This window comes from Cnephaeus nilssonii (assembly GCF_951640355.1).
Source record: "Cnephaeus nilssonii genome assembly, chromosome: 13".
NCBI classification, from domain to species: domain Eukaryota; kingdom Metazoa; phylum Chordata; class Mammalia; order Chiroptera; family Vespertilionidae; genus Cnephaeus; species Cnephaeus nilssonii.
In genome coordinates, this window is record NC_137084.1 from 81,964,335 (window position 1) to 81,992,255 (window position 27,921).

Below are 27,921 nucleotides of genomic sequence, written 5' to 3' on the forward strand. Positions count from 1 at the left end.
CCAACCGAGCCACACGGGCCAGGGCTCCAGGATATTTTATGTTGTAAATACTTTTTATTATATCTGTCGTTCCTCCGTTAGGTTGTTATTTCTTTTAAGACATGGGCCATTTCTAAGTCATTTATGTTTTATATTGTTTACAGTGGTGACGTTTCATATAGTTATCAGTGAATGTTGAGTTGGAAATTGATATCGTTAACAACTGTTAAGAATACATTGCAAGGCTGAAACCTGTTTGGCTCAGTGGATAGAGCATCGGCCTGCAGACTGAGAGGTCCCGGGTTCGATTCCGGTCAGGGGCATGTACCTTGGTTGCGGGCACATCCCCAGTGGGGGGTGTGCAGGAGGCAGCTGATCGATGTTTCTAACTCTCTATCCCTCTCTCTTCCTCTCTGTGAAAAATCAATAAAATATATTTTAAAAAAAAGAATACATTGCTAGGACATATTAATATAAGCTATTAATGTTGTACAAGCAGGATAATTTTTATTAGTGTCTTTTTAGAGAGAGAAGAAGGGAAGGACAGAGAGACAGAAACATTAATGAGAGAGGAACATCTTCCATTGGCTGCTCCTGCACGCCCCCTACTGGGGGATCAAGCCTGCAACCCAGGCTGATCATGTTAAATCTTATTTTATATGCAACCCGGGCATGTTCCTGGGTCAACACTTAATAGCTGCGCCACATCGGCCGGGCAGCAGGATAATTTTGAGGAAAAATAATGTTTTTTAATTTTAGAGAGAGAGAGAAAGGAAATCAGTTTGTTGTTACACTTATTTATACACTTATTGGTTGCTTCTTGTTGTGCCCTGACCGGGGATCAAACCCGTGACCTTGCTCTAACCAACTGAGCTACCAGGCAAAGGCGAGAAATTGAAAAAAAGTAGTAAACTAACAAGTATCAGAGGAAAGTCTTAAGAGCCATCTCAGGACGTTTTTGTAAAAGTGCTGATTGGGGTTTTAAAAGTGATTTGGCGGTGCCCGAATGGGATGGCACATTCTCTCACCAGTAACCTGGCACTGAGTCCTGGAGGGTGGCCTCCATCTCTAGGTTCCTCGACTTAAACGGGATGAGGACACCGGAGACGGTCTGGGGAGGTTGGGAGAACGGAAGGTTGAGAGGCAGCTTCATAACTCTTCAAAAAGCATGAATGGATCCATTGTTAGGAATAGTAACCAGCAGCTCCACTGTTAATAGAATCAGAGAGAAATGGGTGTGAACTAAAGCAGAGGGTAGCTGTGTACAGAACTTGCTGCAACTGATGGCTGTCATTGTAGTGATGGTAAAACGGTTCCCAAATTTTACCATCTTCTCTGGAGGTGAATTTTTCAAGTACAGTCCTGCCTATATGTGTATGATATAAAATGCCCTTTCACGCTCACTTCTCATTCTGTGAGTCAATAAGTATATTTTATTCAGATCCTAGAGGGCACGGACCAGGCTTTGTACTTTTTGATGTCACCCTAGGGGTCCTTGGGCCTCATTGGCTCCCTAAGAAGTATTTATTCGAATTGTCAGTTTATGGCAATAATGAACTTTCAGTAGTAAATGCCAGAGAAATTTTATGAAATGATTTTATATTGGTTTTATAGGTTTTAGTAAATGGGGCTAAGAGAGAAATCCTAAACATTAAGAGAAACCAGGGAAAATCGGTGTGGTTTCAATATAGGAAACAAGTAAGTACTTGTAGCTTTTATGTCCATTCTCAGTTGTAGTTCAGAGAGATGTGCTTCAGAATATTGCTTGTTGGGGTTCTCACTGCTTGTGGATGCATTATTAACCGTGCTGTGTAAACCCTTCCCATCTGCAGCGAAGGTGCTTCCTGTGAGAGGATTGCCGCGGCCTCTGGCCCTGAGCTCCGAGGCCGTGTGGCCGCTGCCTCGCTCACCATGAACCGGGTGGAGAGGCTGGCTTGCAGAGCGCATTTCCTGTACAGTCAGACGGAAACCGGGTTGGGATTATTCATATCGATTACCAAAGGGCTGGGCAGACTGCTGCTAAACACAACTTGTTTCTTACCAACTCTTGGTTCTGAAACTTTGATTGGGTTTTGCAGTTTTTGGACCTTTAATTTAGTACTGGAATTGTGTATAAATTCCTTCTATTGGTGAATTGCCACTTTGCTTATTTACATATGATGAATATTTTCTAAGTTTCATTAGAGGAAATGCTGTTCCCTCTTAACCAGATAACCTCATCAGATGGAGTTTGAGGCCAAGCTGGATTGTTACAGGAATTCTGCAGGTGATGCCGAGTGAAGGCAACTGATTCCCTAATTGTAAAACTGGGTGTCACTTGGGAAACTCTTGGAATTGGGAATATAAAAGATTCATACTTTTTCTATAACTTAATTGCTAGTCATATAGGTATAATCCAGAAAGCAGAGGTTATAAAAGCAGAGATTAACTCTTATGATTCTTTATTCTACTTGACAGACTAGTGTTGGAGTAAAAAAAAAAAATACCAAGGACTCGAAGAAAAATAGGCTAATGCGCATCATGCAGGCTCCTCAGAATGGGATGGCAACTTTCAGCTATGACTTGGAAGTCAGAAGAAAGTCCGTTGTTTTTTCGAGATATTAAGAACATAGTCCTAGCTGGTTTGGCTAAGTGGATTGAGTGTCCGCCTGCAGACCGAAGGGTCCTGGGTTCAATTCCGGTCAAGGGCACATGCCCGGCTTGCGGGCTCCATCTCCAGTGGGGGGCATGCAGGAAGCAGGCAATCAATGATTCTCTCTCATCATTGATGTTTCTATCTCTCCCTCTTCCTTCTTCTCTAATATAAAAAATAGTAATAATAAATTTAAAAAAGAACATAAAATTTCTCAACTCATACATTGAACATTAATTCCTAAAAAATATTAGGTCGAAATTGTGTTGGCTGACTTGGCAGCTTTGTTTTGTTGGCAACGGGAATGTTTACTTCTGTCATCTAACTTACCATTGCTCCTGCAGAAAACTGACTCCTGGCCGATAACCTGTTCACCTGCAGAGGAAAGTGAATTCCTCAGGATTACTCCTGTGGCTGTTGGTCATTCAACAGCTCATCTTCCCAGAAGGAAAGATGCAATCTAAGTTTTGCTCCAAGATAAGAACAATAAGCTGGGAGGAAAAATAGGAATCTATAGTCGAACCTTATAGTTGAATGAACGTATAGTGCAAAGTGAAGTTAGCTACTTAACGTTGGCATGTGGGGGGGATTAAAGCCTCTTATAATAAAAGAACCATCCCTGAAAACAGTGCTGGTGTTTGTTTAACTTTCCAGCCTATTCAAGTGGATCTGGGCATTTTGTGCTGCTTTCCTATTAAACCGAGAAGAAAGCCCTGTGAAGGTGATGCCAGCCGATAGACCAGCTTAGGCTTGGAACCTAGGAGTCTGCACATACTCCGTTTTGCTATTTTGTTTGGGTTTTTCAGGATCCTGCCAAGAATCTGTATAGCTTACTATCTGATGTAATGAGTTTATTTTGCTGTTTCTTTTTCCCAAAACAAATGAGCAACTTACAGCTACCCCTTCTGAAGCAGGGTGGGCAGAGCACGCCTGCCACTTGCTTAGCTCTTTGAGCATCTTTGCTTCTTGTTCTTGTTGACCTGAAGTGAGGGTGAGGGGCCCGTGAGAGTTGCTAGGTAGAATTCAGTTAAATATTTGAAAACACGTCATTCTTGTGAAGGTGAAAATTTTACCAACTGTTATTGAAGAACAGTGTATTGACTTTGTACTGTTTAATCCTAGGTGACTTTTGGGGTTATCATTTCTCAATATCAGACAGGAATTATATTGAAAACAGTTTAGCCCTACCTGGTTTGGCTCAGTGGATAAAAAGTTGGCTTGCAGACTGGAGTGTCCCGGGTTCAATTCCGGTCAAGGGCACATGCCTGGGTTGCAGACTCGATCCCCAGTAGGGTGCATGCAGAAGGCAGTTGATCAATGATTCTCTCTCATCATTGATGTTTCTATCTCTCCCTCTTCCTTCCTCTCTGAAATCAATAAAAATATATTTAAAAAAATAATAAAGCAGTTTAAATCTCTTCCTATCTGTTATGCAAACAGCCATTGTCCTTTTTGATGTACCAATAGCAGAGAATTTGGATTTGGCCCTATCCCTGCCAATCTGTTGACAAGACAGATGTTAGTTCAATAACTGCATAACTTTCTTTTTTTTTAATTTAATAAATCTTTATTGTTCAGATTATTACAATTGTTTCTCCTTTTTCCCCTCATAGCTTCCCTCCAACCAGTTCCCACCCCACCCTCTGCCCTTACCTCCCTGCCACTGTCCTCATCCACAGGTGTACGATTTTTGTCCAGTCTCTTCCCGCACCCCCCCACACCCTTTTCCCCCCCCGAGAATTATCAGTCCACTCCATTTCTATGCTTCTGATTCTATTACATTCACCAGTTTATTCTGTTCCTCAGATTTTTAATTCACTTGATTTTTAGGTTCACTTGTTGATATGTATTTGTTGTTCATAATTTTTATCTTTACCTTTTTCTTCTTCTTCCTCTTCTTAAAGAATACCTTTCAGCATTTCATATAATACTGGTTTGGCGGTGATGAACTCCTTTAGCTTTTTCTTACCTGTGAAGCTCTTTATCTGACCTTCAATTCTGAATGATAACTTTGCTGGGTAGAGTAATCTTGGTTGTAGGTTCTTGCTGTTCATCACTTTGAATATTTCTTGCCATTCCCGTCTGGCCTGCATAGATTCTGTTGAGAAATCAGCTGACAGTTGTATGGGTGCTCCCTTGTAGGTAATTAACTGTTTTTCTCTTGCTGCTTTTAAGATTCTCTCTTTGTCTTTTGCTCTTGGCATTTTAATTATGATGTGTCTTGGTGTGGTCCTCTTTGGATTCCTTTTGTTTGGGGTTCTGTGCGCTTCCTGGACTTGTAAGTCTATTTCTTTAACCAGGTGGGGGAAGTTTTCTGTCATTATTTCTTCAAATAGGTTTTCAGTATCTTGCTCTCTCTTCTTCTGGCACCCCCATAATTCGGATGTTGGTACGCTTAAAGCCATCCCAGAGGCTCCTTACACTATCTTCATATTTTTGGATTCTTTTTTCTTTTTGCTTTTCCGGTTGAGTGTTTTTTGCTTCTTTGTATTTAAAATCTTTGACTTGATTCTTGCAATCCTCTAGTCTGCTGTTGGGTCTCTGTATAATATTTTTTATTTCAGTCAGTGTATGTTTAATTTCTAGTTGGTCCTTTTTCATATCCTCAAGGGTCTGGCTAAATTTATCAGCCTTTTCTAGGAAATTCTTGAAAAACCTTATAACTGTGGTTTTGAATTCTATATCCAGTCATTTGTTCTCCTCCATTTCTTTTGTTTGTGATCTGTTTCTTTGTCTCTGCATTTTCGCTGCTTCCCTGAGTTGGTAGGGTAGCTTTGTGTTCTAGGTGTCCTATATGGCCCAGTGGGTTGGCCTCCCCAGTTACCTGAGGTGGACACTCTTGGTGCACCCCTTTGTGGACTGTGTGTACAGCCTTGTAGTTAAGTCTTGATTGCTGTTGGTATCACTGGGAGGAATTGACCTCCAGGCCAACTGGCTGTGAGGATCAGCTGTGTCTATGCCGGGAGACCTTCTGTGCTGGAGACAGCCTTATGGGACCAGACTTGCAAAATTGCAAAAGCCTCTGTGCTCAGCTTGGATGGGGCGGAGTCTCAGGGCTGAGCAGACAGGGTCTCAGTGTCCCTCGGTACTCGCTGCAAGCACCTCTGAGAGAAAGCTGCTCTTGAGTTTCGCCCGCTGCCAGACAGTCCAGTTTCTCCCCCAATGAGTCTGGATTCCCAGATTCCCACCTGGAACTGGAGTTCAGAGCAGTCGGGAGCTTCCGGTTCCCTCCAGCCAGCGGCACACTCAGCAGTCAGTCCTCTCTGCGCGCACTGTGCGTGCACCTCCAGACCTCTGCCTTTCACGGCTCCCCTGAGTTTCCACCTGACAGTCCAGATTCCCCCCCGTAAGAGCGTGGGTCCCCAGGGGCTCGCCCAGAACTGGGGTTCAGTGCAGTCGGAACTGGGTTTCAATGCAGTCGGGAGCTTCCAACTCCTCCCACTAGGGAAAGCCAGCGGCAACCTCCGCAGTCAGTCTTCTCTGCGCGAACTCGCGCGCGCACGCCTCCAGACCCCTGCCCGCCGCAGCTCCCCCGAGTCTCCGTGTGCCTTTCTCTCTACCTGACAGTCCAGACTCCCCCTGTATGAGCCTGGGTCCACAGGGTTTCGCCCGGAACTGGGGTTCAGTGCAGTCGGGGGCTTCCTTCCCTCTCCTGCCAGAGAAAGCCAGCCAGGCACTCAGCCGCCCTTCCTCTCTGCACGTGTGTCTCCATACCTCAGCCCTTTGCAGCTTCTCTGATTCTCCGTGAGCTTTCCTCTTTCCTTCTAGTTGTAGAATTTCCACTCAGCCAGCTTTCCTGTGGTTCTGGATGACGTCCGTTCTGTCTTTTAGTTGTAGTTTGGAAATTGTTGTGCGAGGCAGCAGTTTAGGTGCTTACCTAGGCCGCCATCTTGGTTTCTCCCAATAACTGCATAACTTTCTTGAGCATTTGGGTTTCAAAACTATATTGGCTTAAGAAGTTTGTCTCTTGGTATCTGTATATTTGACTATATTATACTTTTCCCTTCTTAAGATTCAACCGCATTGTTATATTCCACTTTTTGGAAATGATACAGATGCTACTATATTTTCTTTTAAAACAAATGATGGTCCAGCTGGTGTGGCTCAATGGTTGAGCATCGACCTATGAACCAGAAGGTCACTGTTCAATTCTTGGTCAGGGCACATGCCGTATTGCAGGCTTGATCCCCAGTTTGGGGCATGCAGGAGGTAGCCGATCAATGATACTCTATCATCATTGATGCTTCTATCTCTCCCTCTCCCTCTCTGAAATCAATAAATATGTATTTAAAAACAAATGATGAAAGAGTGCTTACAAAGAAGCTGATCTTCCCCCTATGTGGCATTCATAAATAGAGCACTCTACAAAGTAAGAAATGGCGAGATTGGAAGCTGTAATTCATTTCCCAATGCGCATCTTCAGTGTACCAGGTGGATGACCAAGTGTGGGACATTGGCATTGCCCAGGTCCCTTCCCGTATGGAAGTTATGTGTAATTTCTTTCCACCGAGCTCATCCTAAAACATAGCACGACGGTGAGTCCTAAAGTTATAATACTTTGCAAGATACTTTGGAAAGTGAATGTTAACAGTCGGTCTTGGGAGCATTTCAAGTAGGACTCTCATTGACTGCTTTACTAAGTCTTGAGGGGCAGTTAGACCAAGTGTAACATGAATCGAGATAGTTTATGTTCTTAAGGTGTTAACTGTCCCTTCCTTTACAAGGGAACTAGGTGCCATCATGTCCTCTGCTGCCTTCTACACCCTCCACTGTATCTGGGTCCATCCCTTCTCAGCTATTCAGGCTTGTCTGCAGTTACCTCCTCCCTCCTGCATCGGCTTCCTCACAGCTGGGTGGGTCTCATCAACATATAAAACTATCTTCATATAATCCTTTTAATTTTTTAAAGAAAGTACATTCTTAAAATAAGTACTTTTATTGATTTCAGAGAGGAAGGGAGAGGGAGAGAGAGATTGAAACATCAGTGATGACAGAGAATCATTGGTTGGCTGCCTCCTGCATGCCCCACACTGGGGATGGAGCCCACAATGCAGGCGTGTGCCCTGACTGGGAATCGAACCCTAACTTCCTGGTTTATAGGTCGACGCTCAGCCACTGAGCCAGGCCGGCCGGGCTCTAATCCTTCTTTTTAAACATCCTTGACCCCATGTCCTCCTCTAGCTACTACCCAATTTTCTGCAACTTTTCACAGCAAAACTTGAAAATGCTGTCTCCACTCTCACCGCGTATCCTGTCCTCAGCCCTCCAGCTGGGCTTTTATCCCCGTGGCCACTGAGAACTCCCTTCTCCCAGTCCCCAAGGCCCTCTCTCTGGCCAGACGGAACACATCACTCTCAGTTCTCATCCCAGTGAACCGGGCAGCGTTCCAACAGCTGACCACTGACTTCTTGAAACCCTTCTCTCGGATTCTGTAACACCACACTTAACCTGCCTTTTTTCTTAACCCCCGGTTCCTAATTTTCAGTGTTCTGTATGGCTTCTCTCTGCTTGCTTCTCCGGCAAGGTGGAGGCCCGCTCTCCCTGGGTGGTCTCCAGGTCTCCTCGCCGGGCCGAGGATTGTCACGCTGTCTAGCCCTGACTGCTGCTTGTAGTCCCAGGCTCGCGTAAGCAAACGCCTGCCTGACATTTCCATTTGGCTAACGATGCCAAGGGGCAGCATTTATTGAGAGTTTATTGTGGGCCAGGCAGTATTGGAGTGCTTCATTCACGTGGGTTACTTCACCTGATCTTGACCGCCCTCCGAGGCAGCCACCACTCTTCCCAGGCCAGGGGACAGGTGTGCAGTGACGTGCCTCAGTAGCCAGTAGGCGTCTAGACCGCGCAAGTCCACAAAGTCTCGTTTTCGGCTCGCTCCTTATTTTGGAATGACTTTGCTACTTACCCAGTTGCTCAGGCAGGAAATTGAAGAGTTATCCTTGATTTCTCTTTTATTCATATTCCGAATAGCCCATCAGCAAAGTGTTTCTACACGACCTCCCGGACCTCCCGAACGCAGCTTCTCCGGTCCAGCACCGGCCCCGGCTTAGCCAGGAGGGTCTTTTGGCTCCTGGGCATCTTGCTGTGTTCTCACCGCAATAACGGCTGTTCTTCACACCGCAACTGTTACTCCAAGAGGAAAACCCCGATTTGCCATCCTTCACAAGTTAAATTGAGCTTTTATTTTTTTCTGCAGTGGCTTTCCTGACCCTTTTCCTTAACTGGGTTAGCTAGCTCTCTGCTGCGCTTCTGTATCCATTCCTCTAGCATAGCAGCCATCTCACTCTATAACATATGTAATTTATTCACCTGTTGTTGATAGACTACCAGGTCCTTAAGGGCAGAAATTGTCTTTTATCTGTTCACCCCTTCACCCTGAGGTGGAGTCACATACACTGTAAATGAATGAATGGGTCTAGTCTGTCCTGCTAGCCTGAGCATGCTCTTTATGCATTCTTCAAAGTGACAGTCACATTATCTAATTATTTGGAGCCCATAGAATATTCTACCACAATGCTGTTACCACAGTAGGTACTTAATGTTTTTTAAAGTTACCTATTGCATTTCCTTTATTTTCATTTTACAAACTTTTATTGAGTTCCAAATTTGTGCTGAATACTAGGAATACAAAGATGAATAAGTGAAACCGTGCCTCAGAGTGGACACATTCTAGAGGACACAAACGTGAACACATTTTTAATCCCCTGTGCTAATTAAACACTAGTAATTGTGTGTGTACTAGTATGTCTTTAAAATGCAACATCAAGACCATGATCTTTTACAGCTTGTAGCAATAGACACAAAGGGAAATATGCCAGCAGAGGTGAACTGGAATAAATTACCGAAGGAGGGATTCCTCTTTCTTTTTAAAAAAATATTTTTATTGATTTCAGGGAGGAAGGAGAGGGGGAGAGAGAGAGAAACATCAATGATGAGAGAGAATCATTGATTGGCTGCCTCCTGCACACCCCCTACTGGGGATCGAGCCCGAAACCCAGGCATGTGCCCTTGAGGAGAATTGAACCATGACCTCCTGGTTCAGAGGTTGACCCTCAATCTCTGAGCCACGCCGCCACGCTCTCTTTCTTAATTGGAGCTGCTGAGATGCACACTATGTCTTCTTTATGTTTCTTGATTGACATTTGATTTTTCAAACTCTTAAGACTGATCAGTGAGACATCAGAATGCCGAGAGGGAGCCACAGGGCATGGTTGGCTGCCTCTGTGACTCTGCTGCGGAGCTCTTGTGAAAACAGAACGAAGGGTGTGAGCAGGTGTCCCCGGCCTTTTCACACCTGAGGCCGAAGCAGTGGAGCTCACTGAATAGAAGTTTTCCAGAGTCGGGTTTCCGCCCTCGCCTGAGGCGAAGAGCTCTAGGTGGGTGATGGTTGCGCTAGGTGGGAAGAATGTTCGGGAAGAACTAACATCCATGTGGTGGGTGCAGGGAGAAAAAGGCACTGAGGTCTAGCAGGCCACTGGTATTCTTAGAAACCGTCACACCTGATCACCGCCTTTGATTTAGATCTTGATGGCCTAAACTCTCTGCTTTCTAATGCTGGAGAGGTGCCTACTTAACAGACTGAGTGATGGAGACAGCACCGTTCTTAGGAAGAATTGTGAAATTTGTTGAATGTTTCTCCACAAACCATAGGAGGAAGAATGAACTGGTCCAAGATTTAAACAAATTTTAAATTCCAGAATATGAGTAACATAGTATTTTATCTTTCACTGACTTTTTTAAAGAAAATTTTTGTATTGATTTTTAGAGAGAGAGGAAAAAACATTGATGTGAGAGCCGAACATCAGTCGGCTGCCTCCTGCACGCCCCCTACAGGGGATCAAGCTCAAAACCTCCAGCATGTGCCCTGACCCAACAGGACTCCAACCTGCCACCTGTCAGTGTACAGGATGACACCCAACCCACTGAGCAGCCCGGGCCAGGGCATTTTCACCGGCATTCTACTGCGACTTGGGCTGTGAACGGAAGGCTGAAATCGTCCCAGGCCTGCTTGCCTTCTGTGCTTCTTGGGAGCAGGAACCATGTCTTACTCATCTCTGCATGTGGAACCGATAGCAGAACTGTCCCACGGACAGCCTTCTGAATGGTTTTTGAATGAATGAACAAGTAAAAGAAATAGTGCTTATTTGGAAAGTGCTTGTATGACCTAGTGGTACATAATTTTTTTAAACACAGAATTTTATGTATTTTTCTAAAACGTCTTCATTATATTGCCCGGCCGGCATGGCTCAGTGGTTGAGCATCAACCTATGAACCAGAAGGTCACCAGTTCGATTCCCGGTCAGGGCACATGCCTGGGTTGCAGGCTCGATCCCCAGTGTGGGGCGTGCAGGGGGAGCTGATCGATTATTCTTTCTCATCATTGATGTTTCTATCTCTCCTTCTCCCTTCCTCTCTAAAATCAATAAAAATATATTTTTTAAAAATAAAAATAACATAAAATGTCTTCATTATATTTTATATGTAAACATTATCTTTAATAATTATTTTGGTTTCACTTATGTTCTCTAGTGGAAAAAATATTCCTATTGCTTCATCACTTATAAATATAACCAGCTACTACAGAATTACAATTCTGTGTTAAAATATAAATTATCAAATTTTAAGATACTTATGAATAAAGTAGAATTTACAGATAAAGGTATGTTTAGAAACTCAAATAACAGGTTGCCCTAGAGTTAGGGATAGGAGTAATAAAGAAAGAAATTATATACATTTATTGTTTATATAATTAGATTTCACTTAGGAAGTGACATTAGTTTAATTGCGTTCTTTTCTTTAAAATTTTTTATTTTTTTATTTTTTTTTAAACTTTTTTTTTTAAATATATTTTATTGATTTTTCACAGAGAGGAAGAGAGAGGGATAGAGAGTTAGAAACATCAATGATAGAGAAACATCGATCAGCTGCCTCTTGCACAACCCCTACTGGGGATGTGCCCGCAACCAAGGTACATGCCCTTGACCGGAATCGAACCTGGGACCTTTCAGTCCGCAGGCCGACGCTCTATCCACTGAGCCAAACCGGTTTTGGCAAAATTTTTTATTTTTAAACTAGAGGCCCGATGCACAAAATTCGTGCAAGGGCCTTGGCCCCGGCCCGCACCCGCGACTGCGGCCAGGGGCCTCTGCCACGTCTGCCTCAGCCCCCGCCCACTGCGGCTTTGTCCAGAAGAAAAGACATCCGGAAGGACATCCGGTCTAATTAGCATATTATGCTTTTTTTATTATAGATTACAGTTGATGTACAATATTATATTAGTTTCAGGTATACAACTGTGTGATTAGCCTCTTACATAAACTTACAAAGTGATCACCCCACCAAATCTGGTACCCATCTGACACCATATAGTTATCACAATATTATCCTATATAATGGAAGGCTAATATGCAAATTGACCTAATGGTGGAACGACCGGTCACTATGATGCGCACTGACCACGGGGGGCGGGGGGCAGATGCTCAATGCAGGAGCTGCCCCCTGGTGGTCAGTGCACTCCCACAGGGGGAGCACCGCTTAGCCAGAAGAGCGGGCCTAAGCCATCAGTCAGACATCCCCCATGGACTCCCAGACTGCGAGAGTGTGCAGGCCGGGCTGAGGGATCCCCCCGAGTGCACAAATTTCATTCACCAGGCCTCTAGTTAACTATAGTCTCTGTGCTGTAGTTTATATCCCTGTGACTTTGTTTTTTTGGGGGGATGACATTGGTTAATAAAATTATGTAGGTTTCAGGGATACAGTTCTATAATATATCATCTGTATATTGTGTGCTCACCATCCCAAGTCCAATCTCCTTCCATCACCATTTATCCACCCTTTAGTCTCTCCTATCTTCCCAACCCCCTTTACCTCTGGTAATCACCAGACTTGTCTGTCTATGAGGTTGTGTATTTGTTTGTTTGCTTGCGGTTTTTTTTGCTTAATCCCTTCACCTTTTTCACTCAGCACCCCTCCCCTATGATAGCGGTCAGTCTGTTCTCTTTATCTATGAGTCTGTTTCTGTTTTGCTTTGTTTTTGTTTCTTAGATTCCACATATAAGTGAAATTATATGGTATTTGTCTTTCTCTGACTGGCTTATTTCTCTTAGCATAATGCTCTCCAGGTCCATCAACGCTGTTGGAAAGGGTAAGGTTTTCTTCTTTTTCACGGCCAAGTAGTATTCCATTGTGTAAGTGTACCACCCATGACTATTCTGGAACTACCAATTTGTACTTCTCAATTCCTTCACTTTTTTCCCACATTTCCCCCAACCCCCTCCTGTCTGGCAGCCATCGAAATGTCCTTTGTATCTATGAGTCCGTTTCTGTTCTACTTGTTCTTTTTTTAAAAAAATTTTTTAAAATATATTTTATTGATTTTCTACAGAGAGGAAGGGAGAGGGATAGAGAGTTAGAAACATCGATGAGAGAGAAACATCGATCAGCTGCCTCCTGCACACCTCCTACTGGGGATGTGCCCGCAAACAAGGTACATGCCCTTGACCGGAATCGAACCTGGGACCTTTCAGTCCGCACGCAGGCCGACGCTCTATCCACTGAGCCAAACCAGTTAGGGCATCTACTTGTTCATTTCTTTTGTGTTTTTAGATGCCACATGTACGTGAAATCATCTGGCATTTGTCTTTCTCTGACTTAGTTCAATCAGTACTATACCCTCTTGGTCCATCTGTGTTGTTGCAGATGGCAGGATTTCATGCTTTTTCATGTCCAAGTCATATTCCATTTATAGATGCACCACTTCTTTACCCACCCATCTGTTGATGGGCCCTGAAGGCCCTACCCTACATAATAAAAAGGTAATATGTAAATTACCATCACTCCGCTACGCCCACGACTGGGCCAGCAGGAGGCACAGGGGGCGGGACTCGGGGTGGCCGGGGTGGTGATTAGGCCGGCAGGACGCCGAGCTCGCGTCGCCAGCGGCGGTGCGAGCTCAGCATCTGCGCCATGGCTGTGCTGCGGCATAGAAGGGGCCTCTGGGGCAGCGAGCCGGGCGTTTGGAGGCCCCGGCTGACGAGGCGGCGCGGCTCCCCGGGGAGGAGTCTGGTGGCAGTTGGGCCGCAGGAGCGTGCAGCGGTGTCCACAGAGGACGCGGGTTTCCACGCAGCCCGGGCCGACCGAGGGAGGGCTCATGAGGGAGCCGGAAGGCAGAGGAGGCGGCGGCAGCCCCAGCCTTCCTGGGCAGGAGGCGAAGGCAAGACCCCGGCCTGGGTTCCAGCCGCCGGAGGACCACGCCCCCGCCCCGCCTCGCCCTAGGGGCCCAGGGACTTCGGAGCTGCCGGCCACACTGGGTCCCAACCAGCGGACAGACAGCTACACGTGCATGATTTAATCATGCACTGGGCCTCTAGTTGTAAATAATGCTGCAGTGAACATATGGATGGATATGTCTGTTCAATTGAGTGTTTTGGTTTCTTTGGATAAATAGCCAAAAGTAGAATTGCTGGATCCTTTGTCTCCTGTTATAGCCTTTGTTTTAAAGTCTATTTTGTCTGGTACCCCAGCATTTGTTTGTTTGTTTATTTCCATTTTCATGAAATATCTTTTTTCCATCCTTTTCTTTCATTCTGTTTGTGTCTTTCTATCTGAAGCGGGTCTGTTGTAGACGGCATATGTAAGGGTCTTGTTTTGTTATCCACATAGCCACCATATATCTTTTTTTTTTTTAATATATTTTTATTGATTTCAGAGAGGGAGAGGGAGATAGAAACATCAATGATGGGAGAGAATCATTGATCGGCTGTCTCCTGCACACCCCCTACTGGGGATCAATCCCACAACCTGGGCATGTGCCATTTACTGGAATTGAACCCGGGACCCTTCAGACCTCAGGCCGACACTCTATCCACCCAGCCAAACCAGCTAGGGCACCACCATATGTCTTTGATTAGAGCATTTAAACCATTTGCACTTAAAGTAATTGTTAATAGGTATGTAGTTATTGCCCTTTTATTGTTTACATTTTTAAATCTTTTCCTCCCTTCTTTTTAAAGAAGTCCCTTTAACATTTTCTGTAATGCTGGTTTGGTGGTGATGAATTTCTTTATCTTTTTCTTGTCTGGGAAGCTCTTTATCTGTTCTTCGATTTTAGAATGATAGCTTTACTAGGTAGAGTAATTTTGGTTGTAGGTCCTTGCTGTTCTTCACTTTGAATATTTCTTGGGACTCCCTCCGGCCTGAAATGTTTCTTTAGAGAAATCAACTGGCAATCTTATGGGAGCTCCCTTGTAGGTAACTAACTGCTTTTGTCTTGCTGTTTTTAGCTTCTCTCTTTGTCTTACCTTTGGCATTTTAATTCTGATATGTCTTGGTTTGGGTCTCTTTCGGTTTATCTTATTTGGTGCTCTCTGCACTTCCTGGACTTCTGTGTCTCTTTCCTTCACTGAGTTAGGGAAGTTTTCTTTCATTTTTTCCAAGTACATATTCAATCTCTTGCTCTCTCTTCTCCTTCTGGTACCTCTGTGATGCCAATGTTGGTACACTGATGTTGACCCAGAGGTCCCTTAAACTAGCCTCATTTTTAAAAAATTGATTTTAGAGAGATATAGGTAGAGAGAGGGGGAGAGAGAAACATTGATTTTGTTATTCCACTTATTTTTTTAAATGTATATTTTTTTTATTGATTTTAGAGAGAGAAACACTGATCTGAGAGAGAAACATCGATTGGTTGTTTCCCACATGCGACCTACCCAGGGGTCAAACATGCAACCCAGATATGCCCTGACCTTTCGGTGCATGGGATGACACCCGACCAGCTGACCCACACTGGCCAGGGCTGTTGTTCCACTTACTTATGCATTCATTGGTTGATTCTTGTATGTGCCCTGACTGGGGATCAAACCTACAACCGTGGGTATTGGGGCAATGTCTAACCAACTGGCTACCCGAGTATGGTAAGCGATCCTCATTTTGGGGGATTTTTTTTCTTTTTCTGTTCTGATTGGGTGTTTTCTGCTTGCTTATATTCCAAATGTTGATTTGATCCTCTGCTTCATCTACTCCACTGTGGATTCCCTGTAAATTATTCATTTCAGTCAATGTATTTTTCATTCCTGACTGGTTTTTTTTCATGCTTTCTAGTTCTATTTTATGTTTTCTATCTCTTTGTTGAAGTTATAAGTTCCTCTACTCTTCCCCTAAGTTCATTGAGCATCCTTATAACCAGTGTTTTGAACTCTGCATCTGGTAGATTGCTTGTCTCTATTTTGTTTAGTTCTTTTTCTGGAGTTTTGTTCTGTTCTTTCATTTGGGACATGGTTCTTTGTCTCCACTTTTTGGCTGAGTCCCTGTGTTTGTTTCTATGGATTAGGTAGAGCTGCTATGTATTTCAGTCTTGCTGGAGTGACTTTATGTAGTAGGTGATCTGTGGGCCCAGTGGCACAGCTTCCCAGGTCACCTGAGCTGGTTGCTCCAGGTGCACCCCCGTGTAATTGCAACTCCTGTGTAGTTGAGAGCCTTTATCGCTATTGGCACATCAATGGGAGGGATGTACCCCCAGCCTAATCGGCTGCAAGGACTGGCTGCTGCCACTTTGGAGGATCAGCTGTGCAGGGGTCAACTCCATGGAGCAGAACTCACTTTAATGGGTTCAAATATCTGCTGAGTTCGCCCCTTAGTGTGTCCTGTGGAAGTGGTTGAGTGGTGCTTTGACTGGTCTGAAGCTGTCCACTGGGTGTGCTGGCTCTGGGGCCTGCTGGGAGGTGCAGGCCAAGGTCAGCTGCTGCCTGTGCCTTGCCAGGGGCCACTTGGCATGAGCTACTTGTGCTGGGCTTGGAGGTCCAGCTTCGAACCAAGACTGACTGCTGCTAGTGTCGAGCCTGGGGCCACTTAGCCAGAGGGATGGGTATGCCGAAGACAGATGTGGCTTGCGTGAGAGATTTTTAGCAAAGTCGGCGGCATAAGTCAAGACAGGCCGGTTCTATGGAAAAGCCACTGGAGGGGGCTTGGGTGGGCCTGCAAGTTGCGGGTGGGGAGGACTGAGTCTCCGGGAATCACCAGGGCTGGGCAAATAGTGAGCCAGGTTCATGAAGACTTAGATATTGCACTGCCTGTTGGCTCTGTGGTGGGGAGGGCTCCGAAAGGAACAGTGGCCTCCGCTAGCACTTCTGTCTGGGGAAAAGCTGCCCCTTTAAACCTCACCCTGATACCAGACAATTTAGTTCCTCCCTGTCTGTCCCTGATCCTTTCAACTTGCTGCCCCAGTGCTGGAACTCAGAGGGAGGGAGTCCAAATAAGTCCATGCATGGGCCCTTTAAGAGGAACTACCTGCCTGGGCCTCCAGCAGCCTGTCTCCCTCAGCCTCACCCCTGCTGGTTTTTACAGCCAAAATGGATGGGGACTTCTCTTCCCAGCGCCGGAGCCCTGTGCTAGGGGGCGTTGTGGGGCTCCACGGCCAAAACATCCCTTTCGATTAAAAAAAATTCATTGACCAAACGATTGATTGATTTGAGAGAGAGAGAAGCATTGATTTGTGTTCCACTTATTTATGCATTTATTGGTTGGTTCTTGGGTGTGTTCTGACTGGATCTGATCCACAACCTTAGTGTTTTGGGGTGATGCTCTAACCAGTTGACTACCTAGCCAAGGCATCCCTTCTGATTTTTAACTGTCACCTGGGCACCAGCCCACTCTGCTTCTCCACCTCCCTACCAGTCTCACTGTGGCTTCTTTCCATTCTAGTTATAGGACTCAGCCAGATTCAGGAGAGTCTGAAAGATGATTGTTCTCTTGTTTAGTTGTAGTTTTGATGTGGTCGTGGGAGGCTTGGAGTACCATGTTTACCTACACCGCCATCTGGACTGGATGCTCCTTCATTGCATCTTAATCCCTGGGAGCGGAATATGATGTAATGGCGTTTTACAGTGCTCCGCTTGACAAGGAGATGGGAAAGTTTTAGAATCTGGGAGATCTAGTCTCCAGGGCCGTCATTGTTTGGAAGAAATAGGTTGAATGGCTTTTAAAAATTTTTGTTGTTGTTGTTTAAAGTATTACATATATCTCTTTCCCCCCCCCCCATTGACCTATCCCTGGCTGTTCCCACCCCCCAACACATGCCCTCACCCCCGCCTCCCGGGGTCTGTGACCATTGGTTATGCTCATAGGCATGCGGACAAGTTCTTCGGTTGCTCTCTTACCGTCCCTCCCCTGCCTTTCCTCAGAGGTTGGACTGTCTGTTCAGTGCTCTCTGCCTCTGGATCTGTTTCTGTTCCTCAGTTTATGTTGTTCATTATAACCCACAAATGAGTGAGATCATGTGATACTTATCTTTCTCTGGCTGGCTTATTTTGTTTAGCATAATGCTCTTCAGGTCCTTTCATGCTGTTGCAAATGGTAAGAATTCCTTTTTTACCGCAGCGTAGTATTCCATGGTGTAGATGTCCCACAGCTTTTTAATCCGCTCATCTGCTGATGGGCACTTGGGCTGTTTCCACATCTTACGATGGTGAATTGTGCTGCTATGAACACAGGGGTGCATATCCTTTCTGATCGGTGTTTCTGAGGTGGGATGCCTCTTGCTTGTGCTCTGTCTTGGAATGCTGTGCTCATCAGAGGAAGCAGTGTTAGAAGGGAAGGTGCGTGTGGCCAATGGCTGTTGGGGCCCAGTTCTTAGGAGGATTTAGTATGTGCAGCATGGCGTCTCTCCTGCACCCTGCCTCCTCAGGGTGCGCAGGGCCATGATGTTCGCCACAGTACCAAACATGGATTTAATTGGCGTTCTTTCTGTTGTTGTTTTTTGTAGACATTCTGCAGTTGTCTTTGATTTCTAGGAAAGTCTAAATCCTCTGGAATCCAGAACTGGTGCCTTGTTACTAAGTCTTTCCGGAACCCAGTGTTTAAAGTGGGTGATGGGCCCTAACCAGTTTGGCTCAGTGGATAGAGCACCGGCCTGTGGACTGGAAGGTCCCAGGTTCGATTCCGGTCAAGGGCATGTACCTTGGTTGCAGGCACATCCCCAGTGGGGGGTGTGCAGGAGGCAGCTGATCGATGTTTCTCTCTCATCGGTGTTTCTAACTCTATCCCTCTCCCTTCCTCTCTGTAAAATATCAATAAAAATATATTAAAAAAATAAAGTGGGTGATGGGATCAAGAGGAGAGGCGGGGAAGCTTCAGCTGCAGCATCTTGCAGCAGTGCGTTCCCAGCACTGTCTCGCCTGGGCTTTCCGTAACAATTTTCAGGGCTCTCATATATGGCATTGGAAGTTCTGAGTTAGGAGACAGGGAGGGAGGCTCTTTAGCTCTGTGAGGCTTTTGAGTTTGGCTAACCCATCTGGGTTATGTGAGCAATGGGCACCTACTATTTTAAGCATGTTTCACTAAGTCAACTGATAATGTTTAAAGTGAAAAGAAAGTTCTTGGGTAGAAATACCGTCTTTTTTGACTGCTTACTCTTTTCTTATTTAATTGCAAGACCATAGGGAACGAGTTATTGGTTTGCCCTTTTGGAAAGTAGAGTACTTGCAAACTTGAAACACTGGCAGCGTTGGTTGGATTACTGCTGGACAGCTCAGTAATACGCTGCTTTGAGCACGTTGTAGGATCATAGAGTTAGTTACAGTTAGTGAACGTGAACTAGAGAAAGGGTACTCACTATGGTCGCTGATAATAAACGTAGCCATATGGATCTCTTATATTTCCTTTACAGATTACGATGTTTTTCTTTAAATTCTCACCCGAGGATAGGTTTTCATTGATTTTAGAGAGAGAGAGGGAGAGAAACATTGATGTAAGAGAGAAAACATACACCAGTTGCCTCCCACATGTGTCCAACCGGGGATCAAACCCACAACTTTTTGGCGTACGGGACCACACTCCAACCCGCTGAGCCAGATTACTGTCTTTTATTACCTCGCCTGTTGGTTGTCGTAAATACAGGTGATAGGACTGTCTCTCGTTGCAGCACTTGGAGCATGAAATTCATGCACTTAGCAGTGCATCCCCTGGTAAGTGTGGGAAGTCCTCAGATGTCTTTGAAATGCATAGCTTAGCAGGTTGTTCCATGAGGATAGGATAATGCAGGAAAAGAATGAAACAAAGCAGATATTTTAAGGGTCTGAAATAGGCATCATCTTTCTTTAACAGCAGCTGACAGAATAGCAGATTTTGTACTGCAGGTGGTTTGTTTGATTCCTTTAAACATGTATGGTTGTAAATTGTAACTATGTGGTAGGAAGCCCATTTGTGCCTGATCTTAGGCAAGTCCTCTGGCCCTCAGAACTTGAGTAATTAGGACCACAGTGTGGACAGCTTCTCAGTTTCCTAAGTGAGTTTACATCAGTTATGTCATTCCCTAATTCATTACAGTTACTCAGGGCAGCACTCCAACAGTGAAATGAAGATAGGGAAGTAGTGAGTGACGTGACCGATATCTCTGAACCTGTGTGTGCTAGAGCGGAGACCGCACACAGGCCTTCACTCTCAGGTGTCACGTGCAATAGCTGGCAGGTGGGACTGCCCCTGGAAAATTCTCACATACTGCCGTTTTTGTTTTTTTGTTTTGTTTTTTACTGCATCTGAGGTAATTTACCATGGCCTATTTTATTTGTCTTATTTTTCCTCAAAGTACATGTTAGGATTACTATTTTAAATGTCTTTTTTAAAAGCACTTTTTAAAAAATATATTTTTATTGATTTTTTTTTTTTAAGAGAGAGAGGGAGAGAGAAACATTGATGTGAGAGATCGAAACATTGATCGACTGCCTCCTGCATACCCGATACCCGGTAACCCTGGCATGTGCCCTGACAGGGAACCGAACCAGCAACCTTTCAGGACATGAGATGATGCCCCACCAACTGAGCCACACTGGGCGGGGCCCAAAAGTACATTTGAAAAATTAACAATATGGAACTTCCATAATTGTGAAAAGATTTTTGGATTATTTAATTTGTTTTGTGAGTTTGGACTTTTTTTTATAATGTTGTATCTTACAAGGGTAACTCTTAAAATCATTCAAGAAATGCATTTGGGATGAAGCCCTATATGTCCTAGATTGCCCTAACTTGTTTTAAGATGAAAACAGGGTTTTTTCTTATTCACAAATGATGTTCAAATAGAGTTTACTTTAAATTTTATTTAATGATTAAAGAAGAGATTGTGTAAAAAGTACTTTAGTATGCCTTAAATTGAGGTTTAATTCTTAGAATTATAATACTGTACAAAGAAATCTCTTTGAAGAGGATAATTATCGTTTTTTCTTAAATAAATACTTCAATAATTTTAACAGTCTAAGAGCAAGAACCTTTTTAGATTCTAATGAGAATGGTCTCTCTGTTGCATTATATCTCAAGTCTTGACCTCAAGTGTTTTGCTCTTTAAAAGCATTTAAATTTAAGAACTGAACCTGCTAATTTGTCTAAAAGGTTGCGTGTATCTTTTCACCTGCTCCTGGTTAATAAGCGGTAAACAGACCAGCACCTGACTCAGGCTTTAGCCTCCCTGGGAACAGCTTCAGAAGATCCACAGGTGTTGGCCACATGCACGTGGTCTTCGCTCCTGAGAGGAAAGTGTGGGGCTTAGCTTTCACTGTTGGAACTTAGTTTGGGGCTTATCAGTATACATCGGAGGTTCAAGAATATCTGCCTTTCATTCCTTATTTTGTTCTTGTTTTGTGTGGATTTTGTTTCTGGAATTTGAAATTCTTTCTCATTTCTCTCTAGAAGGAACTCTTAATCTCGGAATCAGTGAATTTCTATTCATTAGTTTGTCCAAATAGATCATCTTTTGTGAGAACTAGTTCAAAATAGGTTCAGTCCTTGGTATTTATTTTTTAAAGGCAGGTTAAAAATTAGAAGTATGGAGAAGTTTTTGCCCTTTCTAGGTAGAACTGAAAGTAAGATGCTTTCCTGCATTCCTTTTGAATGAATTTCACCGCCATGTGGTCAATTCATGATCGCTCTCATAGATGCTGCTGCCCACCATTACGTCTCTCATCACAGGACATTTTAAAATGATGCCACAAAATGCATGTTGAGAATCATTGGATCTCAAGTGAACAGAAATCACATCTGGAAGTCCGTTCCTGAGTTAAGGAACTGACGATCATGGCAACTTCAGTCTCTATTAATATTGAATAAACCAGAGATTATGACATTATGTAACTCCTTATATGTTTGTAGATTTAACTACTTGTTGAAGAGATTTGTCTTATTGGGGCTATTTCTGCCATTGTACTGACTTGATTACTCAAATTAAAGTCGATCTTTAATTGTTTGGGGCTGCATCTATCGTTTGAAGTGTAGGGTTGTCTCTTGGGTCCTGTGCACCAGAGCTGATATGTCCGTGCATTGCTCGGTTACACGCAGCTCCCATTGGTCTGTAATGAAGCTGTAACGCCTGGGTCCATTTATTTCAGCAACAGCTGTTTTAAATATCCATGTGAATGATGATGATTAATATATAAAGGCTAATTTTCAAAATTATTTTTGTCTCCTCTGGGCATTTCTTTAAGGTTTGTTCACATTCATGTTTTGGTTTCTGACTTTAAAATAATTTTCCTTTGTTGTAGGATGAGCAGTTCTTAGGTTTTGGCTCAGATGAAGAAGTCAGAGTACGAAGTCCCACCAGGTCTCCTTCAGGTACGGCGGAGCATGCGCATGGCGCCTGTACGTTTTGTTTGTGAAGAGACTGTGGCTTCCCCTAGCCTTCTTTGCATGGAAAGGACGGTCTTAAATAAGAGGGGTTTGGAGGTAAACCCTTCCTTTCCCTCCCACTAAGGAACACAGGCTATGTAACAGACCTCTTTCTGGGACTTCTCCACCAGGCTTCTCTGTGGGAACCCACAAGGCCTGGGAGGTAGATTCCCGTGGCGTGACGGAACCTGGTACAGCACCTCAGATTTATATATTTTGAATGGTATGGTAGTATACAGGGTAGGTTTACAGTTGTGAGTACATGAAACAGTTTATTCTTATATTATTCTTTAGTAATAATTATATTATTTTCCATATGAACACTGTAAACCTACTTTTGCCCCACCCTATCTATGACTTTGGGAATAATTTGGCCATTGTTTTTTACAGATGAAGTTTGGTCTGTTATTGTCAAAGAACTAAAAACAAAATATTAGCACTGTGTGAATGTGAATGTTTTACCTGTTTCTTGAAAGGCTGTATTAAAATAAAACAAAAATGATATGGTGTATCTCCATTTGTAAGCAATGTTTTTGTCAATTGTTTTCACCAAGAAAATACCTAGACTGTCTTGAGGTTCTAGATTTACAGTAGTTTTCTGATAGACAGTTATTAGTGGAAATAACATTTAATGCCTTGCAGAATGCCATTCTAATAGGAGACGACTATAGATCTTTTTCTTTTTTTTAAATCCTCACCTGAGGATATTTTTTCCATTGCTTTTTAGAGAGGGAAGGAGGAGGAGGAGAGAGAGAGAAACATCAGTGTGAGAGAGGCACATCATTGACTGGTTGCCTTCTGAATGTGGGGAGCAAACCCACAACAGAGGTGTGTGCCCTTGACCAGGAAGCGAACCCTCGACCCTTCAGTGTGCAGAGCAACACCAGGCAGGGTGGCTACCGATCTTTTGCTGGAGAAAACGTTCCCTGTCTCTCCTGCTATTCTGAACTCTTGCATGATTCTCTGATTCTATGTGGATGGACAATCTGGGTAAATATGATGTCATAGGCTGTGTTTTTGCTCTTTGATGTTGACTCAGTTTGTGAGTTTTATTAGCAGTTGGGTTATTTAAGAGTCATGTGCTATATAGTAATCTGATTCAGACACATAAGTAGACAGTTTTTCCTTTCCCAAATGAGGGTGGTATTGCCATTATAGTTGGGGGGATTAGCCAGTAAGATGCCAGTATCTGTGCCATTCAGACAGTAGCAATATTCTCATTAATATGTGGTGAAATCTTAAACCTTCATATCATAAAGTGATTTTTTAAAGTATTTTTATTGATTTTAGAGGAAGGGAGAGGCAGAGAGATAGAAACATCAATGGTGAGAAAGAATCATTGGTTGGCTGCCTCCTGCACGCCCCCTGCTGGGGTTCAACCCTGCCACTCAGGCATGTGCCCTTGAATTGAACCCGGGACCCTTTAGTCCGCAGGCTCTATCCACTGAGCCAAACCGACTAGGGGTCATAATGTGATTTTACAGATCATGTGGTCTAGCCCTTCATTAGTAAATGACAAAACGAGGCCCAGAAGATACGTGAGCACTTATTGTAAGTGGTTTGTGAGTTCTGTGAATGTGGGTGATAGCGAGGCTCGGCTCTGCCCTGCCTTTTCTACTTCTTCACCAAAAGCTTCTTTTAAAAGTCGGGTAGAAGCGGCCTTCAGAATTAACCCAGACCTGTGGGTGGCCAGGCTCAAGTCCCCCAGGTGGACCAGGCATCTTGGGAGGCCCTTCTCTGGTAGGAGTTCCCCTGCTCATGGTTTCCTTGGACGTGTTCTTGATCAGTGTGCTTGGAATGTTGTCTTGGTTGTTGAAAACCATATGGATATTCTTCATTCTGTTGTCATTGGTGTATATATTGAGAAGGGATTTGTGAATCCTGAATCCATTAAGGGAAGCCTCTATATTTAAAAAGCTCGCCAATAAGCTCTTTGCTGATTTCTGTTCTGTTAGAAAGTTGGTTCCGTGGTCTAAAACGTTCATCACCATGGCATAATCTCTTTGGGTGCCTGCTAGGAGAGGTGTTAGTTTCATGTGGGAAGAGAAGATATGATAGACTAGGGAACTCGAGACATTTAGAAAATACAGGTTTATACAAAGAATTTTAGGAAAAGAATTTTGTTTTCTTGAGTCTCTTGATAAATAGCAGATTGAGCTGATTTATAAATTGGCAAATTTCTTTTATTTAGAAATCTGATTTAATAAATTGTTAATTTGCTCTTAAATCAATTAAGGTTAAATTTTTTTGTAATTTGAGACTAATTCGTTCAAGAACCTGTAGGTGGGGGTTTCATTAATGGGCACATCATCATGTCACTTCTATGATTAGTTTACATGCTGCTGAGTTCAGTGAGCGCATTCTGATGTCGCTCAAGTGAATGTTTTTACTACGGCAAAACCGACCGACAAGTCAGGAGGCGAGCTTCGCGGGCCTTCTCCTAGAGAAGCCGGTGTGCCATTGCTGGAACAGCCCCCCGTTCACACTTGTTAAAGCCCAAGTGCTGAACGGAAAGATGGGACGAGTTGCTGTGAACATGTTCTCAAATATTAATCTTGGTGGTGAAGATGAGAACAGGTAGCACAGATTTCTTTTTAAACGTATTTTTTGTATTCAGAAGAAAACCTTGCTTGCCTAAAGTTGTAGTAAAATCAGTTTTGTATGTTATAAATTGCTCATTTGAAAACGTTTTATTATGTTAGGGTTTGTTGTTTTTTTTTTAATCAAAAAAGCACTTAAATGTTCTTTTAGGTGGAATGTTATTTAGCTGATTTTTTGAGGCAAGTTTTTGGGGAAAAGAGACTAAGCACAATTAGAATGTGATATTGACTCATTAGACGCAGCTAGAGTTCAGTACCAAGCGGCTTGTGCTGTTGTATTCAGCTTAGTTACAACCTGACCTGCAAAGCTAAACCCCGCTCTCCATTGTCTGATTCCCACACACAGCTAAGAGTAGTCCTCGGAAACCTCGCGGGAGGCCTCGCAGCGGCTGCGACCGGAACCCCGGCCTCCTCTCCGACCCGCCCGTGTTCCCCCCTCTCAGTAAGCCCGAGACCAAATCTGGAGATAAGATCAAGAAGAAAGACTCTAAAAGTTTAGAAAAGAAGAGAGGAAGACCTCCCACCTTCCCTGGAGTAAAAATCAAAATAACGCATGGAAAGGACATTTCCGAATCACCCAAGGGAAGCAAAGAGGACAGCCTGAAAAAGATCAAACGGACCCCGTCCGCGACGTTCCAGCAAGCCACCAAGATTAAGAAGTTACGAGCAGGCAAGCTCTCCCCCCTCAAGTCCAAGTTTAAGGCCGGGAAGCTTCAGATCGGGAGGAAAGGGGTGCCGATTGTCCGGCGGCGCGGAAGGCCGCCCTCCACCGAGAGGATCAAGGCCCCGGCGGGCCTCCTCCTGAACTCGCACCTGGACAAGCCCCAGAAGGTCCGCAAAGACGCGGACGGAGCCCCAGCCCTCGCCAAGGACGATAAGACGGTCCGGCAGAGCCCTCGGAGGGTGAAGCCCGTCCGCATCATCCCTTCCTCCAAAAGGACAGACGCGACCATCGCCAAGCAGCTCCTGCAGCGGGCCAAGAAGGGGGCGCAGAAGAAGATCGAGAAGGAAGCGGCCCAGCTGCAGGGCAGGAAGGTGAAGACGCAGGTCAAAAACATCCGGCAGTTCATCATGCCCGTGGTCAGCGCCATCTCCTCGCGGATCATCAAAACCCCCCGCCGGTTCATCGAGGACGAGGACTACGACCCGCCCATCAAGATCGCCCGCCTGGAGCCCGCCCCCAGCAGCAGGTTCGGCGCCGCGTCCTGCGGGTCCTCCGAGAAGTCGAGCGCCGCCTCGCAGCACTCCTCGCAGCTGTCCTCGGACTCGTCGCGCTCCAGCAGCCCCAGCGTGGACACCTCCACGGACTCCCAGGCCTCCGAGGAGATCCAGGGGCTCCCCGAGGAGCAGAGCGACACCCCCGAAGCGCACACCCCGCTGCCCGTGTCCCAGTCCCCGGAAAGCGACAGGAACGACCGGAGAAGCAGGAGGTACTCGGTGTCGGAGAGGAGTTTTGGGTCTAGGACGACGAAGAAGCTGTCGGCGCTGCCCAGCGCGCCCCCGCCGCAGGCCTCCGCCTCGCCGCCCCCGCCGCTGCTGTCACCGCCGCCACCCCTGCAGCCGGCCGCCGGCCTCTCGGACCCCACGCCCTGGCTGCTGCCCCCCACCATCCCGCTGGCCTCGCCCTTCCTGCCCGCGCCCGCCGCGCCCATGCAGGGCAAGCGCAAGTCCATCCTGCGGGAGCCCACGTTCCGCTGGACGTCGCTGAAGCACTCGCGCGCCGAGCCGCAGTTCTTCTCCTCCGCCAAGTACGCCAAGGAGGGGCTCATCCGCAAGCCCGTCTTCGACAACTTCCGGCCGCCGCCGCTCACGCCCGAGGACGTGGGCTTCGCCTCGGGCTTCTCGGCGCCCGGCGCGGCGGCGCGGCTCTTCTCGCCGCTGCACGCGGGGCCCAGGTTCGACGTGCACAAGAGGAGCCCGCTGCTGCGGGCGCCGCGCTTCACGCCCAGCGAGGCGCACTCCCGCATCTTCGAGTCCGTCACCCTGCCCGGCAGCCGGGCCCCCGCGGCCTCGCCGGGCGTGTCCAGCCGGAAGAGGAAGAGGAAGGTGTTCAGCCCGCTGCGCGCCGAGCCCCGGTCGCCCTCGCACTCCATGAGGACGCGCAGCGGCCGGCTGAGCGCTGCCGAGCTGTCGCCGCTCACGCCGCCGCCCTCCGTCGCCTCCTCCCTGAGCATCTCCGTGAGCCCTCACGCCGCCAGTGCCTTAAACCCCGCCTTCACCTTCCCCGCTCACCCCCTGGCCCCCGGGGAGGCCGCGGAGAAGACCCCGAGGCCCAGGAAGCAGCCCGGCGCCCCCGCGGAGCCCTTCGCAGCCGGCGGCCCGACGCCGCTCTTCCCCTGGTTCACCCCCGGCGCCCAGGCCGACAGGGGCCGCACCAGGGACCGGGCCCCCGAGGAGCCGTCCAGGGACCGGGACGCCGCCGACAAGACCGCGGAGAAGGACAAGAGCAGAGAGCGGGACCGCGAGCGAGAGAAGGAGAACAAGAGGGAGTCCCGCAAAGAGAAACGGAAAAAGGGATCCGAGATTCAGGGCAGCTCCGCTCTGTACCCCGCGGGCAGGGTGTCCAAAGAGAAGGCTGTCGGGGAAGAGGTGGCCGCGGCGTCTTCTGCCAAGAAGGCCACGGGGCGGAAGAAGTCTTCACCCCTCGATTCTGGGCCCGAGGTTGCTGCCGTGACTCTTGGGGACACAACCGCTGTCAAAACCAAAATACTGATCAAGAAAGGGCGCGGGAACCTGGACAAAGCCACCCTGGACCTCGGCCCCGCCGCCCCGTCGCTGGAGAAGGAGAAGGCCCTCTGCCTGCCCGCGCCCGCGCCCGGCGTTAAGCATTCCGCGTCCTCCATCGGCTCCATGCTGGCGCAGGCCGACAAGCTCCCCATGACCGACAAGAGGGTCGCCAGCCTCCTCAAAAAGGCCAAGGCCCAGCTCTGCAAGATCGAGAAGAGTAAGAGTCTTAAACAAACCGACCAGCCCAAAGCACAGGTACTCTTTTCCGTGTTGCCTGGTGACCTCCGTAACGTCCAGCCCCTTCCAGGAGGAGCTGTAGGCTGAGGGTCTCAGTTCTGTCCA

General features: G+C 46.1%; 1 protein-coding gene across 8 annotated transcripts in view; it reads left to right on the plus strand.

Moving 5' to 3' along the window:
• Window positions 1–27,921, plus strand: part of KMT2A (lysine methyltransferase 2A) — a 94,019-nt gene that overhangs the window by 11,000 nt on the left and 55,098 nt on the right. For all 8 annotated transcript variants that reach the window (XM_079788492.1, XM_079788491.1, XM_079788493.1 and 5 more), the window contains 2 exons: window positions 22,129–22,198; window positions 25,199–27,834. In XM_079788492.1, coding sequence (XP_079644618.1) covers window positions 22,129–22,198; window positions 25,199–27,834 — 2,706 coding nt within the window. The remainder of the gene's footprint in view (window positions 1–22,128; window positions 22,199–25,198; window positions 27,835–27,921) is intronic.